This window comes from Somniosus microcephalus, chromosome 9 (genome assembly GCF_052327205.1).
Source record: "Somniosus microcephalus isolate GS21.2 chromosome 9, FLI_Smic_1.0, whole genome shotgun sequence".
In the NCBI taxonomy this organism is placed as follows: Eukaryota; Metazoa; Chordata; class Chondrichthyes; order Squaliformes; family Somniosidae; genus Somniosus; species Somniosus microcephalus.
Genome location: NC_140995.1, coordinates 237755367 through 237774292, shown reverse-complemented (window position 1 = coordinate 237774292; position 18926 = coordinate 237755367). Strand labels below are relative to the sequence as shown.

Below are 18926 nucleotides of genomic sequence, written 5' to 3'. Positions count from 1 at the left end.
AATAGAGGCATGGCAGGGCAACTCAGTCCCGTGATTTGCACATCCTGTGCCATGTGGGATATCCTGGATGCTTCTTGCAGCCTGGATGACCACGTGTGCAGGAACTGACTGTAAAAGCTTTTATAGATATGCGAAGAGAAAAAGATTGGTGAAGTCAAGCGTAGGTCCCTTGCAGTCAGAATCGGGGGAATTTATAATGGGGAACAAAGAAATGGCAGACCAACTAAATACATATTTTGGTTCTGTCTTCACAAAGGAGGACACACATAACCTCCCAGAGATGCCGGGGAACATAGGGTCTGATGAAAGGGTGGAACTGAAAGAAATCAGTATTTGTAGGGAAATGGTGTTAGGAAAATTGATGGGACTGAAGGCCGATAAATCCCCAGGGCCTGATAATCTACATCCCAGGGTACTTAAGGAAGTGGCCCTAGAAATAGTAGATGCATTGCTGGACATCTTCCAGAACTCGATAGACTCTGGAACGGTACCCATGGATTGGCGGGTAGCTAATGTTACCCCACTATTCAAAAAAGGTGGTAGAGAAAAGGCGGGGAATTATAGACCGGTAAGCTTGACATCGGTAGTGGGGAAAATGCTAGAGTCCATTATAAAAGATGTACTTGGAAAGCAGTGACTGGATCGGACAAAGTCAACATGGATTTACAAAAGGTAAATCATGCTTGACTAATCTACTGGAATTTTTTGAGGATGTAACTGGTAAAATAGATAAGGGAGAACCAGTGGATGTGGTGTATTTGGACTTTCAGAAGGCTTTCGATAAGGTCCCGCATAAGAGATTAGCGTGCAAAATTAAGGCACATGGGATTGGGGGCAAGGTATTGACTTGGATAGAGAACTGGTTGGCGGACAGAAAGCAAAGAGTTGGAATAAACAGGTCATTTTCTGAGTGGCAGGCAGTGACTAGTGGGGTACCGCAAGGATCGGTCCTAGGACCCCAGCTGTTCACAATATATATTAATGATCTGGACGAGGGAATTGGATGTAATATCTCCAAATTTGCAGACGACACAAAGCTGGGGGGGAGGGTATGCTGTGAGGAGGATGTCGTGAAACTCCAGCACTATTTGGACAGGTTGGGTGATTGGGCAGAAACATGACAAATGCACTATAATGTGGATAAATGTGAGGTTATCCACTTTGGTGGCAAAAACAGGAAGGCAGATTATTATTTGAATGGTAATAGATTGGGAGAAGGGGAAGTGCAAAGAGACCTGGGTGTTCTTGTACACCAGTCGCTGAAGGTAAGCATGCAGGTGCAGCAGGCGGTTAAGAAGGCAAATGGTATGTTGGCCTTCGTAGCAAGAGGGTTCGAGTACAAGAACAAGGATGTCTTGCTGCAGTTGTACAGGGCCTTGGTGAGACCACACCTTGAGTATTGTGTGCAGTTTTGGTCGCCTTACCTGAGGAAGGACGTTCTTGCCATGGAAGGAGTGCAGCAAAGATTCACCAGGCTGATACCTGGGATGGCAGGAATGACGTATGAGGAGAGATTGGGTCGATTGGGCTTATACTCACTGGAGTTTAGAAGATTGAGAGGGGATCTCATTGAAACCTATAAAATTCTGTCAGGCCTGGACAGACTAGATGCAGGAAGGATGTTTCTGATGGCCGGGGAGTCCAGAACCAGGGGTCATAGTCTAAGGATAAGGGGTAAGCCATTTAGGACTGAAATGAGGAGGAATTTCTTCACCCAGAGAGTGGTGAACCTGTGGAATTCTCTGCCACAGAGGGCGGTAGAGGCCAGTTCATTAAGTATATTCAAGAAAGAGTTGGATATATTTCTTAAGGCTAAAGGGATCAAGGGATATGGGGAGAAGGCAGGGACAGGGTACTGAATTTGGATGATCAGCCATGATCTCATTGAATGGCGGAGCAGGCTCGAAGGGCCGAATGGCCTACTCCTGCTCCTATCTTCTATGTATCTATAAGTGTCGCCAACTGCAGCAACTCGAGCTCCGGGTTTCGGAGCTTGAGCGGCAGCTGGAGTCACTACAGTGCATCCTCGAGGCTGAGAAATACTTGGAAAGCACATTTCTAGAAGTGGTCACCCTGCAGCCTCAGACTGTGCAGGCAGAGAGGGAATGGGTGACCACCAGACAGAGAAAGAGCACCAGGCAGGTAGGGCAGGAATCCCGAGAGTGCATCTCGCTCGCTAACCAGTTCACAGTTCTGGAAACTGGTGGGGGTGATGGCTCCTCTGGGGAGAGCAGCCAGAGCCAAGGCCACGGCACCACGGGTGGCTCAGCTGCACAGGGGGGGAGGAAGAAGAATGGAAGAGCAATAGTGATGGGGGATTCATTGGTTAGGGGAACAGATAGGTGTTTCTATGGATGCAGATGTGACTCCAGGATGGTATGTTGTCTCCCTGGTGCCAGGGTCAAGGATGTCACTGAGCAGCTGCAGGACACTCTGAGGGGTGAGGGTGAACAGCCAGAGATTGTTGTCCATATCGGTACCAATAACATAGGCAGAAAGAGGGATGAGGTCCTGCAGGCAGACTGTAGGGAGCTAGGAAAGAGATTCAAAAGCAGGACCTCAAAGGTAGTAATCTCCGGATTACTCCCGGTTACACGTGCTAGTGAGTACAGGAATAGGAGGATAGAACAGATGAATGTGTGGCAGGAGAGATGGTGCAGGAGGGAGAGCCTTAGATTCCTGAGGCATTGGGACCATTTCTGGGGAAGGTGGGGAAGGTTACACCTCAACAGAGCCAGGACCAATATTCTCACGGGGAGGTTTGCTAGTGCTGTTGGGGAGGGTTTAAACTAGCTTGGCAGGGGGATGGGCACCAGCATATAGGACTAGAAAAGAGGAATAAGGTGCATAAAAGAGTGAGTCTGTTGGATAGTACTAGAGAAGAAAGTAGTACTAGAAGCAGAAGTAGTACCATATTATTCGGAGCAGACTAAGATAGACGACGAAAAATTAAAAAATGGGTTTAGAATGCATGTATGTAAACACACAGTGTGGTGAATAAGGTTGGTGAGCTACAAGCACAATTATAAGTGTGGCAATATAATGTTGTGGCAATAACGGAAACGTGGCTTAAAAACGGTGAGGACTGGGCACTTAATATTAAAGGATACAAGGTGGTCATTAAAGAAAAGGAAGGAAAAAAGGGAGATGGGGTGGCAGTGCTGATTAAGGAAGACATTGTAGTGTTGGAAAAGGAGGATGTTCTTGAGGGGACAAGGACAGAATCCATTTGGTTAGAGTTGAGGAGCAAAAAGGGTATGATCACGCTATTGGGGGTATTCTATAGGCCTCCAAATAGTGAGAGGGAGGTAGAGGAGCAAATCTGCAGGGAAATTGCAGAGATATGCATGAGTTATAGAGTGGTGATATTGGGGAAATTTAATTACCCAAATATCAATTTAATTACCCAAATATCAATTGAGATAATGCTAGGGTAAAGGGAAAAGAGGGGGAGGAATTTCTGAAATGTTTTCAGGAAAATTTCCTCGACCAGTATGTTCCTGGTCCAACTAGGAAGGAAGCATTGCTGGGGAATGAGGTGGACTAGGTCGACCAAGTGTCTGTGGGAGAACACTTGGGTACGAGTGATCATTGTATCGTAAGATTTAGATTAGCAATGGAGAGAAGGAAGGAACAATCTAGAGTGGAACTTCTAAACTGAAATAGGGCTAACTTCAATGGGATGCGAAAGGATCTAGCCAGAGTAAAATGGAACCAAAGACTGACAGGAAAAACTGTAATGGAACAATGGGAGTTCTTTAAGGAGGAGATGTTCCAAGTACAGGCTAGGTACATTCCAACAAGAGGGAAGGGTAAGGGAACCAAAGCAAGGGCTCCTTGGGTGACGCGGGAGATAGAGAAGATGATGAAACAAAAAAAGAGGGTGTATGATGAATGTCAGGTGAATTCTTCAAGGGAGAACCAGACCAAATACAATAACTTGAGAGGGGAAGTGAAGATGAAAATAAGATTGGCAAAGAGAGAATATGAGAGTTGAATGGCGGTTAACATAAAAGGGAACCAAAAAATCTTCTACCGGCATGTAAACAGTAAGCAGGTAGTAAGAGGCGGGATGGGGCCTATTAGAGACAAAGAAGGTGATATATGCTTAGAGGCGCAGGGCAAGGCTAGAATACTCAATGAGTACTTTGTATCGGTGTTTACTAAGGAGGTGGATGCTGACAAAATATCAGTAGAAGTGGAAAAGGTAGAAGCAATGGAAGGGGTGAAAATTGATGGACAGGATATACTAAAAAGGCTGGGTATGCTTAGAGTGGATAAGCCGCCTGGTCCAGATGGCTTGCATCCCAGGTTGCTAGGGGAATTGGGGGAGGAGATAGCGGAAGGGCTTGCCATAATTTTCCAATCTTCCCTAGATGCAGGGAAGGTGCCTGAGGATTGGAAAGTGGCAAATGTGACACCATTGTTCAAGAAAGGGTGTAAGGACAATCCTAGTAACTACAGGCCGGTCAGTTTAATATCAGTGGTGGGTAAAATTTTAGAAACAATAATCAAGGAAGAAATTAGCGGGCACTTGGAGAGGTTTAAGCTAATTAAGGAGAGCCAACACGGATTTGTAAAAGGCAGATCGTGTTGGCTAATCTAATCTAATTGAATTTTTTGATGAAGTAACAGAGAGGATTGATGAAGGGAATGCAATGGAATTTCAGAAGGCGTTTGACAAAGTACCACATAGAAGGCTGGTTAACAAAATTGAGGCTCATGGAATAGGTGGGTCAGTGGCAGCTTGGATAAGGAATGGCTTAAGGACAGAAAACAGCGAGTTGTGATAAATGGCTGTTTTTCAGACTGGAGGATGATAGACATTGCTGTTCCCCAAGGGTCAGTGCTGGGGCCACTACTTTTTTTGATATATATAAATGACCTGGATATTGGAATACAGAATAGAATTTCTAAATTTGTCGATGACACCAAACTTGGGGGTGTGGCAAACAGTGATGATGATACCAATCGACTGCAACAGGACATAGAAAGGCTAGCAGAATGGGCAGACAAGTGGCAGATGGAATTTAATACAGAGAAGTGTGAGGTGATGCATTTCGGCAGAAGGAACAGGGAGAGGCAATATACACTTAATGACACAGTTTTAAAGAGTGTGCAGGGACAGAGTTAAAGTGAATAGGTCCCTGAAGGTGGCACGACGTATTGAGAGAGTGGTTAGCAAAGCATATGGGATCTTGGGCTTCATAAATAGAGGTATTGAGTACAAAAGTAGAGAAGCTATGCTGAACCTTTATAAAGCGCAGGTTAGGCCACAACTGGAGTATTGCATCCAGTTCTGGTCACCACACTTTAAGAAGGATGTGAAGGCCCTTGAGAGAGTGCAGAGGAGATTTACCAGAATGGTTCCAGGGATGGGGGCTCTTAGCTACAAGGACAGCTTGGAGAAGCTGGATTTGTATTCATTAGAGGTTGAGGGGTGATTTGATAGAGGTGTACAAGATTATGATGGGTTTGGATAGGCTAGACCGAGAAAGGCTGTTCCCACCAGTTGATGGTAGAAGGACTAGGGAACACCGATTTATGGTTTTGGGCAAGAGATACAGGGAGAACGTGAGGAATAACTTTTTTACACAGCGAGTGTTGAGGAGCTGGAACTCGCTGCTGATGGAAGTGGTGGAGACACTCAATGTTTTCAAGGGGAGACTGGATAGGCACTTGAGGGATATAAACTGGCAGGGCTACGGGGATAGAGCGGGGGAATGGGACTGACTGGATTGCTCTACAGAGAGCCGGCATGGACTTAATGGGCCGAATGGCCTCCTTCTGTGCTGTTATGACTCTATGGGGGGGCGATTTTCCCACTGGAGGCAGGATGGAGGCAGGTTTCGGTTTGGGTGAGTTTGAAACCTGCCTCCACTGATAGTTTTCAAAAAATTGCGATTTTTCCCTGATTGGCCACTTGATTTCAGAGGCGTGGGATGCCGTTGGTCAGTTAGTGTTCTAGGACTGAAACTCGCCTCTGCTGACATCACTTTGTGATGAAATATGCCATTCATCAGGCACTCTGTATTCTCTGTGTTTGATTGTGACTGTGACAAGCAGGGGAGTTTAGTTTCAGTTTCATTTCCTTATCTGTATTGTATTGTGTGTAGGGCTCCGCCCATACCTGGCCCCTACTTAAGCAGGCCCCAGCGTGTCTCACAGGCAGTACAGCAGATCTCTGGATGAGAGACACTTCTCCACTGTGTATTACTTTCTGAGTTAATAAAAGCCTTGCTTTGCTCCGTTAACATTGAGTCTCGGATTCATTGAGGCACATAAATTTTATTAACTCAATTTTCAACGCAATGGATCAACTCTTGAAACCCGAACGTTTGGATTTGGACCCGCATGCTTCGGACGCATCGGCATGATTCGGACACTGGTTTAAGTGTATGGAATTCTTCCTGGGCACGGTGGCATAGTGGTTAGCACTGTTGCCTCACAGCGCCAGGGACCCGGGTTCAAATCTGGCCTCGGGCGACTGTCTGTGTGGAGTTTGCACATTCTCCCTGTGTCTGCGTGGGTTTCCTCCGGGTGCTCCGGTTTCCTCCCACAGTCCAAAGATGTGCAGGTTAGGTTGATTTGGCTATGATAAATTGACCCTTAGTGTTAGGGGATTAAATACGTGGGGTTACGGGGATAGGGTGGGATATGTGTCAGTGCAGGCTTGATGGGCCGAAATGGCCTCTATCTGCACTGTAGATTCTGTGATTCTGTGATTCTGTGAATTCCGCAGCCATCACAGACGCTACGGACGCTGAAAGTATGAAACTCGGAATCCTGCGGAATTGGGTAAGCCACCGAGTTTACCCCCTCATCCAAGACGCCGACACGTACCCGGCCGCCTGCGACATCCTAAAGGCGCATTACCAGCAGCCTACGAACGAGGTGTACGCTAGGCATCTGCTCGCTACTCGCACACAGCGACCTGGGGAATCGCTGGATGAGTTCCTAGTCACCCTGAAAATGCTTGGCAAAGACTGCAAGTGCCAAGATGTAAAAGCCGCAGTGTACACTGACGAGGTTGTTCGTGATGCCTTTATCACAGGACTCAGCTCCACTTACATCCGGCAGAGACTACTGGAAAAAATGGGATTGGACCTGAAACAGGCTGTGGACACAGCGCGATCCCTGGATGTGGCCCAGAGAAACTCGGACGCCTACTCTTCAGCCCGCGCCACCCACGCCGCCACGTGTGCACCAAGGGTGCCGCCATCTTGGAAGGCATCTTCCCCGCCCGGCAGCCCGACACCGTCGGGGCCCCGCTCTCCCCCCAGAAGCCCTACGACAGCCGCGACGCGTCGGGGCCCCAACTGCTACTTCTGCCGAAGCACACCAGAAACCTGTGCCCGGCGAAAGGCACCACCTGCTTTAAGTGCGGTAAGAAGGGGCACTCCGGGAAGGTGTGCAGAGGGAACCCCGCTGGAAAACCCGCCACCGCCGCGTGTGCGCCGTGGGAGCGGCCATCTTGGACGCCATCTTGCCCGACCTCGTGGGGTACGCCATCTTGTGAGCAGACAGCGTGGACGCCATCTTGTCTCGATCAGGGCCCTACAGTGGCATCGGTCACAGTGGACCAGACCAGACCGCACCCGCTATCCAAATCAATGGTGGACATCGAGGTAAACGGGTGCGGGGTTAAATGTTTAATTGACAGTGGAAGCACGGAGCGTTTTATCCACCCTGAACTAGCACAACAACTCTCTCTAACGGTGGTCCCTGCTCGGGGCACCATCTCTATGGCTGATAAAACCCAGACATCGACCATTATGGGTTACTGCGTGGTACAATTGTCCGTTAACGGAACTGTATACGATAATTTTAAATTACTAATCATGAAGAGTCTATGTGCGAGCGTGATCTTGGGCCTGGATTTCCAGTGCCACCACCAAAGCATCACGCTCAATTACGGTGGGTCCCAGCCGCCCCTCACAGTGTGCGGTCTGGCTACCCTGAAGGTAAAGCCGCCTTCGCTATTCGCGAACCTTACTCCCAACTGCCGGCCAATAGCGACCAAAAGCAGGAGGTACAGCTGGGAGGACAGGCGGTTTATCGCGACCGAGGTGGACAGGCTGCTGAGGGAGCGCGTTATTGAACGCAGCAACAGCCCGTGGCGCACCCAAGTGGTGGTGGTGAGGGGTAGCGAGAAGAAACGGATGGTGATCGACTATAGCCAAACGATCAACATGTACACCCAACTAGACGCCTACCCGCTACCCAGCATTTCAGAAATGGTGAACCAAATTGCCCAATACCGGGTGTTCTCCACCATCGACCTCAAGTCAGCGTACCACCAGCTCCCTATCAGACCAGAGGACCGCCCGTACACCGCCTTCGAGGCGAACGGACGCCTCTACCAATTCCTCAGAGTCCCCTTTGGGGTGATGAATGGGGTCTCGGTCTTCCAGAGGGAGATGGACCGCATGGTCGATGACCACCACTTGCAGGCAACCTTCCCCTACCTCGACAACGTCACCATCTGCGGTCACAACCAGCAGGATCACGACTCGAACCTCGAGAGGTTCCTGAAAACCGCATAAAAACTCAACCTCACTTACAACGAGGACAAGTGCGTTTTCAACACCACGCGCCTCTGCATACTAGGCAGCGTGGTGGAGAATGGGGAAATCGGACCAGACCCCGACCGATTGCGCCCCCTACGGGAGCTGCCCCTGCCCAACACTCCCAAAGCCCTGAAAAGGTGCCTGGGGTTATTTTCTTATTATGCCCAATGGGTCCCCAACTACTCCAACAAAGCCCGCCCCCTCTTGAAAGCATCCTCTTTTCCGTTCTCTGCTGAGGCCCACACCGCCTTCAAAAGCATTAAGCGGGATATTGAACGGGCCACGCTACAGGCAGTGGACGAGAACACTCCCTTTCAAGTGGAAAGTGATGCGTCTGACTTTGCCTTGCCGGCCACCCTCAACCAGGCGGGGCGGCCCGTAGCTTTCTTCTCGAGGACCCTCCAAGGGCCCGAGATCAGACACTCCTCCGTGGAAAAGGAGGCCCAAGCCATCGTGGAGGCAGTGCGCCACTGGCGCCACTACCTAGCCGGCAAACGCTTCACCCTACTTACCGACCAGCGGTCGGTAGCGTTTATGTTTAATAATAAACAGAAGGGGAAGATTAAAAATGATAAGATTCTCAGGTGGCGGATCGAGCTCTCCACCTTCGAGTATGACATCATTTACCAGCCAGGGGCCCTTAACGAATCCCCCGACGCCCTCTCACGAGGGATGTGTGTCAGCGCCACCGGGGATCGGCTACAGACCCTCCACAACGACCTCTGCCACCCAGGGGTCACACGGCTGTTCCACTTCATAAAGTCCCGCAACTTACCCTACTCGATTGAGGAAGTTCGGTCTCTGACCAGGAACTGCCGCACTTGCGCTGAGTGCAAGCCTCGGTTCTACCGCCCAGATAGAGCCCACTTAATCAAAGCTACACGGCCCTTTGAGCGGCTCAGCTTAGATTTCAAGGGCCCCCTCCCGTCAGTCGACCGCAATGTTTACTTCCTGAACATTGTGGACGAATACTCCCGTTTCCCATTTGCCTTCCCCTGCCCAGACATGACCAGCGCCACGGTCATTAAATGCCTCAACAGCCTGTTCTGCCTGTTCGGTATGCCGAGCTACATCCATACGGATAGGGGGGCGTCCTTCATGAGTGAAGAGCTACGCCAGTACATGCTGTCCAGGGGGATCGCCACGAGCCGTACCACCAGCTACAACCCCCAGGGTAACGGCCAGGTGGAGCGAGAGAACGGGACAGTATGGAAAGCAGTCACTCTAGCTCTAAGGACCAAGGGCCTCCCTATCTCCCGCTGGCCGGAAGTCCTCCCAGATGTGCTCCATTCGATACGGTCACTATTGTGTACTGCCACTAATGCCACGCCTCATGAACGAATGTTTGTCTTTCCCCGGAAACCCACCTCAGGCGTATCCATGCAGTCATAGCTCTCCACCCCAGGTCCGGTATTTGTACGAAGGCATGTGAGGAGCCACAAGACGGACCCTCTCGTGGAGTCAGTGCACCTACTCCACGCCAACCCCCAATATGCGTATGTCCGGCACGCCGACGGAAGGGAGGACACCGTGTCCATAAAAGACGTCGCCCCAGCCGGTAACGACAACAACCATGACAACAACAGCAACAACGATCACAGCAACTCTTACCCACCCACTATCCTTTCATCACCCCCGGAAGAACATCGACCAATGGTGCCCCCACCAACTACCCCTTCAACAACCCTGGCGTCGCCCCCGGCAGAGACCCAGGAGGCCACCGGGGACACCCAGCCGACACCCGCGGCACCACAACAGCTACGTCGGTCACAGAGGACTATCAAACCCCCGAACAGACTAAATCTGTAGAAGGGGTGAATGTGATGAAATATGCCATTCATCAGGCACTCTGTATTCTCTGTGTTTGATTGTGCCTGTGACTGTGACAAGCAGGGGAGTTTAGTTTCAGTTTCATTTCCTTAGCTGTATTGTATTGTGTGTAGGGCTCCGCCCATACCTGGCCCCTACTTAAGCAGGCCCCAGCATGTCTCACAGGCAGTACAGCAGATCTCTGGATGAGAGACACTTCTCCACTGTGTATTACTTTCTGAGTTAATAAAAGCCTTGCTTTGCTCCGTTAACGTTGAGTCTCGGATTCATTGAGGCACATCACACTTTTCCAGCCTGATTTTAGGGATCTTTCCACTGGATTCTGCTGATGCTGCACGACCTGCAACATATTCTGAGAAACCACTATGTCCAATTCCAAGGCAAGGGCCTCTCCAAGGTTCTTAGATGAGGCGCTGCAAATGTTGGTTGACGGGGTGACAGCTAGCAGGGAGGTGCTCTTCCACTCATCTGGGAGGAATAGGCCTCCCAAAGAAACCAAGGCTGTGTGGGTCCGGCTGGCAAGGGATATAACCTCCAGATCTGTGTGCAGATTGGGTGAATGTTTATGTGTATTAATGATCTAGAGGGGACTAGATGTAATATCTCCAAGTTTGCAGATGACACAAAGCTGGGTGGGCATGTGTGCTGTGAGGAGGATGCCGAGAAACTCCAGTGTGATTTGGACAGATTGGGTGATTGGGCAGATGCACGGCAGATGCAGTATAATGTGGATAAATGTGAGGTTATCCAGTTTGGTGGCAAAAACAGGAAGGCAGATTATTATCTGAATGGCAATAGATTGGGAGAAGGGAAAGTGCAACGAGACCTGGGTGTCCTTGTGCACCAGTCGCTGAAGGTAAACATGCAGGTGCAGCAGGCGGTTAAGAAGGCAAATGGTATGTTGACCTTCATAGAGAGAGGGTTCGAGTACAGGAGCAGGGATGTCTTTCTGCAGTTGTACAGGGCCTTGGTGAGACCACACCTTGAGTATTGTGTGCAGTTTTGGTCGCCTTATCTGAGGAAGGATGTTCTTGCCATGGAGGAAGTGCAGCGAAGATTCACCAGACTGCTACCTGGGATGGCAGGAATGTCGTATGAGGAGAGATTGGGTCGATTGGGCTTGTATTCGCTGGAGTTTAGAAGAATGAGAGAGGATCTCATTGAAACTTATAAAATTCTAACAGGACGAGACAGACTAGATGCAGGAAGGATGTTCCCAGTGGCGGGGGAGTCCAGAACCAGGGGTCACAGTCTAAAGATAAGGGGTAAGCCATTTAGGACAGAGATGAGGAGGAATTTCTTCACCCAGAGAGTGGTGAACCTGTGGAATTCTCTACCACAGAAGACAGTTGAGGCCAATTCATTAAATATATTCAAGAAGGAGTTAGATATATTTCTTAAGGCTAAAGGGATCAAGGGATATGGGGAGAAAGCAGGGACAGGGTACTGAATTTGGATGATCAGCCATGATCTCATTAAATGGCGGAGCAGGCTCAAGGGGCCGAATGACCTACTCCTGCTCCTATCTTCTATGTTTCTATGTTTGATGAAATGTCATCCCTGTTGGAAAGCATTAAAATGATTTGATGCCAAAATATTGGCGTTATGGCATCTGTTCTTTCGCCTTAGGCAGCTCCACATTGCGGGCTCCGCGACACTTGTTTTGTCAGGTTGGTGGCCAGAGTGAAAGGAGGCCAGAGAGTCATGCCCATTGTCAATGATGTCTTAAGATGGAGCCAAGGACATGTGCCAACTTGGGCAACCTATGCAAATCTGGCCAGGATAAGTTCATCCCTTGCATCACGGGCAGCCATGTGCTCGCGTGCTGCCGCTGCTGCTGGTTGATACACCGGCGCTCTGACCTCCTCCTGCTCCTCCTCCTCCTCCTGCTCCTCCTGCTCCTACTCCTACTCCAGATCCTCCTCCTCCTCAGCCTCCTCCTCCTCCTCCTCCTACTCATCCTCATCTGAGGTCTATGGTGAAAGAAAATGAATGATTCCCATGCTGCTTGTAGATGCCTTTGTTGGGGAAGCGCTCATTGCAAACGGGGAGAGGGTCTTCCAAGGAGATCCCCCAGTTGATAGATTCAAGCTGCAGCACCTCCGACTTCGGAAGGCCTGCTAAAAGTGCTCAAAGACCTTTTAAAGCAAAGTTCTGCCATCTGCAACTAATCCCTGATGAAATCTCCAATTTAATGTTTGAGCTGCAGCTGTGAGGAGACCACCCACTTGTCAACCCGCCAGGGTTCCGAACCCGCACTCATTTTTTCTGATTTTCCTGTCTTTCCCGCCTCCACACCTGCCTCCTCGGACGTCAGAAAATCGCCCCCATTGACTCTATGACTGAACTTAGTAAAATTGACCTTTCCCAATTGGGAAGAGTTTGGTGAGTCGGTCACTGCTAGGAGTTTAACTCCCAGGGTATGATTGCAATGCCAAAAGAATTTCAATGACCTCACCAGAATTGTCAAAATAATAAAACTGCTCTCTTACTCTCTGCTCACTCCACCACCATCTCCAGCCTCACAACTCACAATATTCAACTCGCCTGCTTCCATTCACTCTCCTTTCATTTCATACTCATGCACTCACCATGCGTCATATCTAACACACTGCATACTAACTACTCTTCCATGACAGGCTCTTTCTCTAAACACCTCACTAGGATGTCTCTAACACGCTCCCTTCTTTCGTACACAGGAATGGCACACACCACCAGAGGCAGCTGAGTCCATCTGCACATCCTCTCCCCTGTGGAAGAAAGCGTGCTGGCCATCATGGGCAGGGGAGAGGCAATATTGGAGGAGACGATGCATGGGAATTCTTCACACTCTTATTCTCTTTTTGTTTTGGGATTGTTTTCTTTGGAATAGAGGAGGCTGAGGGGAAACTTGATTGAGGTGTATAAAATTATGAGGGGCCTAGATAGAGTGGATAGGAAGGACCTATTTCCCCTAGCAGAGAGATCAATAACCAGGGGGCATAGATTTAAAGACATGGGTAGAAGGATTAGAGGGGAATTGAGGAGGACTTTTTTCACCTAGAGGGTGGTGGGTGTCTGGAACTCACTGCCTGAAAGGGTGGTAGAGGCAGAAATGCTCATCACATTTAAAAAATACTTGGATATGCACTTGAAGTGCCGTAACCTACAAGGCTACGGACCAAGAGCTGGAATGTGGGATTAGGCTGGATAGCTCTTTTTCAGCCAGCAGACACAATGGGCCGAATGGCCTCCTTCTTTGCCATACATTTCTATGATTTTCTCTTCTTAATTCCATCTAATCTTACACATTCTGCATGATAAACTGCAGCTGCTTTCACCAGCCACTTTCTCTGCTCTCTATTCGTAACTTTAATAGAGGTTTAAAAAATGATGAGGGGTTTTGATAGAGTAGATGAGGAGAAACTGTTTCCACTGGCAGGAGGGTCAGTAACTAGAGGACACAGATTTAAGATAACTGGCAAAAGAACCAGGGGGTAGATGAGGAGAAATTAGAGAGCCGTAAAGAGTCTTGGTGACCTCCCTGATATAATGGTTGACTGTAAACTGTAAGATGTTGCTCATGTCACCTACTGCATCCTGGAAGGAGTCTGTTGCATAAATATTAAGGGTCACAGTGATGTTGACACCCACAGGCACTGCTGTTTGTGCTCTGTTTTGAAGCTGGAGTTGTGGCTGCAACAGATGACACAGCTCGGTGATAGCCACCTTTATGAAGAAAAGGCCCCTGAGACATTGCTCCTCAGTAAAGATGGTAGAAGCTGATACCTGAAGACCCACCATGGGCATGGCCTCCTGCACAGTACCCACCTCCTTCCTCTTCTCCCAGCTGCTCCTGCTCTCTGTTGTCTTCTTGGCTGCCCCCTCTCACCCTCCAGTCCTAAAGGCAGGCCCATCAGACCTCGATGACAGCATTAAAACTATTTTGAAGGGAACCAAAAGCAGTCCAGCACCAGTGCAAACTATTTATTAGAATCAGAATTAAGTTGTAGAACTCAGAAAATAGGCCAAAAAGCACCCAAAGGTTAACCAGCAGCCTAAAAGGACAAACAAGCAATTGACGAGCATACGGTAGGTGAACCCTTGAAATAGCAGTGTTTCAATGAGAAGTGATCTCATTGAAACATACAAAATTCTTACAGGGCTTGACAGGTAGATGCAGGGAGAATGTTTCCCCTGGCTGGGGAGTCTAGAACCAGGGGCCACAGTCTCAGAATAAGGGGTCGGCCATTTAGGACTGAGATGAGGAGAAATTTCTTCACTCAGTGGGTGGTGAATCTTTGGAATTCTCTATCCCAGAGGGCTGTGGAGGCTCAGTCATTGGGTATATTCAAGACAGAGATCGATAGATTTTTGAATATTAGGGGAATCAAGGGACATGGGGATAGTGCAGAAAAGTGGAGATGAGGTAGAAGATCAGCCATGATCTTATTGAATGGTGGAGCAGGCTCGAGGTGCCAAATGGCCTACTCCTGCTTCTATTTCTTATGTTCTTATGAAGTGTCCTTACTACCTGTTAGTACCATGGGTTACTGGGCAGGTTTATCACATGGCGAGTCAGATGCTAGAGCTGACCAATTTCACTAAAGGGTCCTACAATGAGTGTAGGACATTTACTTAAATATTATAATGAGCTTCTTGAATCGTTCCGGAGCACAACCTGGACACCTACAGCAGAGGAGCCACACCAATATGGTGGGCTGTGCACTTCTGCCTGGAGCGAGCGTGCATATTTTATCCGCCATATTGGACACTTAGGTGCCCATTTTACATCTATAAAACGGTCGATATAATATGGCAATTTCTAGGCCATATTGTTCCCTGATCAGCCATTTCCACTCCAGTACATGCAACTGTCAATCATACAAACACTTCCAGGTCAGAGGAAATAGGTAGGGAACTTTCTGTATTTGACTATGGACAAAAAGATACATATTGATAGATCAGCATGCCCATATGGCAGATGCCAACCAGCATTATGTGTACTCATGTTGCATCTGCTTACGTCTACCCCTTTGCTTTACTTGCTGGTCTTGCATGTATTTGGATCATATTGGTAACTAAGATAGGGTGAGTTTGTATAAGAACATAAGAAATAGGAGCAGGAGCAGGCCGTACGGCTCCTCGAGCCTGCTCTGCCATTCAATAAGATCATGGCTGATCATCGACCTCAACTCCACTTTCCGGCCCGATCTCCATATCGCTTGATTCCCCTAGAGTCCAAAAATCTATCTATCTCAGCCTTGAATATACTCAAAGACTCAACATTCACAGCCCTCTGGGGCAGAGAATCGCAAAGCTTCACAACCCTCTGAGTGAAGAAATTCCTCCTCATCTCAGCCTTAAATGACCTACCCCTTATCCTGAGACTATGCCCCCTAGTTCTGGACACTCCTGCCAGGGGAAACAACCTCTCAGCATCTACACCGTCAATCCCCTTCAGAATCTTGTATGTTTCAATGAGATCACCTCTCATTCTTCTAAACTCCAGAGAGTATAGGCCCATTCTACACAATCTCTCATCATAGGACAGCCCTCTCATCCCAGGAATCAATCCAGTGAACCTTTGTTGCACCGCCTCCAAGGCAAGTATATCCTTCCTTAGATAAGGAGACCAAAACTATGCACAGCACTCCAGGTATGGCCTCACCAAGGCCCAGTACAATTGCAGCAAGACTTCCTTACTCTTATACTCTAACCCCCTTGCAATAAAGGCCAACATGCCATTTGCCTTCCTTATTGCTTGCTGTACTTGCATGCTAGCTTTCTGTGGTTCTTGCACGAGGACACCCAAATCTCTCTGAACACCAACATTTAAAAGTTTCTCACCATTTAAAAAATATTCTGTTATTCCTTATCCCCACCCATACTGATCAGTATGTAGCCTGCCTCTCACTCTCATAATGATGAAATTATTGCTGCTATTGGCACTAGCCTCCTCAATTAGCATTACTTATAGCCTCACACCAAAACCCACTTTTAACACTTAGACTATTCCATGTATACCATGTTAACCTGGAAACATGCATTATGTTTTACAGATCCCACTGTTTGAGGATGTTCTTTTTCATCTTGCACTGATGTCCTCTGCACTTGATTGTTCGCTGTTCATGTATTTTCATCTCTTGCATTCTAGGTTGGTGGGTGATGTGCTGTTGGCTACTGGTTTTCTCTCGTACAGTGGTCCATTCAATCAAACTTTCAGAGATATACTCATGAAAGTAATCTGGGAAGCAGAGCTGCAGAGAAAGAAGATTCCATATACAGATAGTCTGAACGTTATAGCCTTTCTGGTGGACCAGCCTACGGTGAGACTGGCTCAGATATACACTTGTATCTGTTATGTTTCCGGGGAATCAGAAAATTGAATCTTTCCACCAAATGTATTCACTGAAATGTTTGATTATTTGTTGATTCCTGGGGGTTCACATGCACAAATCTTTGGAGGTGGCAGGACAAGTTGATAAGGCTATTAAAAAAGCATACGGGATCCTGGGCTTTATAAATAGAGGCATTGAGTTCAAAAGCAAGGAAGTATGCTGAACCTTTATAAAACACTGGTTAGGCCCAGGTGGAGTATTGTGTCCAATTCTGGCCATTGCACTTTAGGAACGATGTCAAGGCCTTGTAGCGGGTGCAGGTGAAATTTACTAGAATGGTAATAGGGATGAGGGACTTCAGTTATGTGGTGAGACTAGAGAAGCTGGGACTGTTCTCCTTAGAGCAGAGATTTAATAGAGGTGTTCATTGTTATGAGAGATTTTGATAGCGTAAATAGCGAGAAACTTTCCACTGGCAGGAGGGTCGCTATAAAGCAACACTTACTCACCAATAACCTGCTCACTGATGCCTAGTTTGGGTTCCGCCAGGACCACTCAGCTCCAGACCTCATTACAGCCTTGCTCCAAACATGGACAAAAGAGCTGAATTCCAGAGGTGAGGTGAGAGTGACTGCCCTTGACATCAAGGCAGCATTTGACCGAATGTGGCATCAAGGAACCCGAGTAAAACTGAAGTCAATGGGAGTTGGGAGGAAACCTCTCCACTGGCTGGAGTCATACCTAGCACAAAGGAAGATGGTTGTGGTGGTTGGCGGTCAATCATCACAGCCCCAGGACATCGCTGCAGGAGTTCCTCAGGGCAGTGTCCTAGGCCCAACCATCTTCAGCTGCTTCATCAATGACCTTCCCTCCATCATAAGGTCAGAAGTGGGGATGTTCGCTGATGACTGCATAGTGTTCAGTGCCATTCGCAACGTCTCAGATAATTAAGCAGTTTACGCCTGCATGCAGCAAGACCTGGACGACATTCAGGCTTGGGCTGATAAGTGGTATGTAACATTCGCACCACACAAGTACCGGGCAATGACTATCTCCAACAAGCGACATCTAACCACCACCCCTTGACATTCAACAGCATTACCATCGCCGAATCCCCCACCATCAATATCCTGGGGGGTCACCATTGACCAGAAACTTAACTGGATCAGCCACATAAATACAGTGGCAACAAGAGCAGGTCAGAAGCTAGGTATTCTGCGGCGAGTGTCTCACCTCCTGACTCCCCAAAGCCTTTCCACCATCTACAAAGCACAAGTCAGGAGTGTGATGGAGAGACTGCAGATAACCTTGGTGTATGACTTCAAGCAGCTCTGGACCTAGAAAGCCCAGCTGTAGACTGCATCACCTTGGCATGGACGGCAGCAGTCTGGGCTGGCTGGCTGACAGGCAACAGGAAGGGCACTGGCTGAATGGCAGTGGTGGAAGGAAGAATGCTGTCATCCTGAAAGAGGATAGCAGGTTTGTACTCCATGGAGCCACTACCACTCCACCAGTGTGGCGCCTCAGCATCCTAATAATCTGTTGGAGGACAGATTGCTGGACTGAAGGAACACCTTTCAGGCCCCTTTGAACAGTGGTATTGCAGCCATTATGGCAACAGTCTGAGCTTGCATGACAGCAAGCTGACCTTGCATGACAGCTTCCACTGCAGCACCCAGAGGTTGAGTGACTTCTGCTTGTGGTCTGCAAAAGGAGAAAGGCACATAGGTAGGGTTGTGGTGAGGGGAGGGGGAAAGTAAGAGGTGCAGGCTTACACCTGCAGCTTGTAAATCAGAATATGAACATACTATTATGTCCGTGTGTAATTGAGACACAGACTGCAGGAGTTGGTTACAACAGGTGTTTGCTGAGTGGAGACAAAACTGGAACTACTATGCAAAGTTACTACACAGTCTTATATACAGGGGTGGTCACTACTGGTACTGCAGTATACAGGGGCTGCAGAATATAGTTCCTTCTTCAAGGTACATACACTACAATTCCTCCCCTTTTAGCTAAACAGTACATAACATTCGATTAATAATCAAATAACATATTTACAATTACAGTTGCTATATACATTAGCTAAAGTTAAGCAATTATAAGTTCAGTCTTTGAGGAGGCTTCCTGATCCTGTCTGGATAACGCCTCTTTAGGGTATCAGGTTCTTCTGGCAAAGTTGATTAGGGATCAATGTCGTTGTTTG

General features: G+C 48.3%; 1 protein-coding gene across 1 annotated transcript in view; it reads left to right on the top strand.

Moving 5' to 3' along the window:
• LOC147113152 (dynein axonemal heavy chain 8-like) overlaps nt 1-18926 on the top strand; it is a 1456516-nt gene that overhangs the window by 1082613 nt on the left and 354977 nt on the right. Inside the window, exon 45 of the mRNA XM_085998053.1 lies at nt 16537-16708. Coding sequence (XP_085854179.1) covers nt 16537-16708 — 172 coding nt within the window. The remainder of the gene's footprint in view (nt 1-16536; nt 16709-18926) is intronic.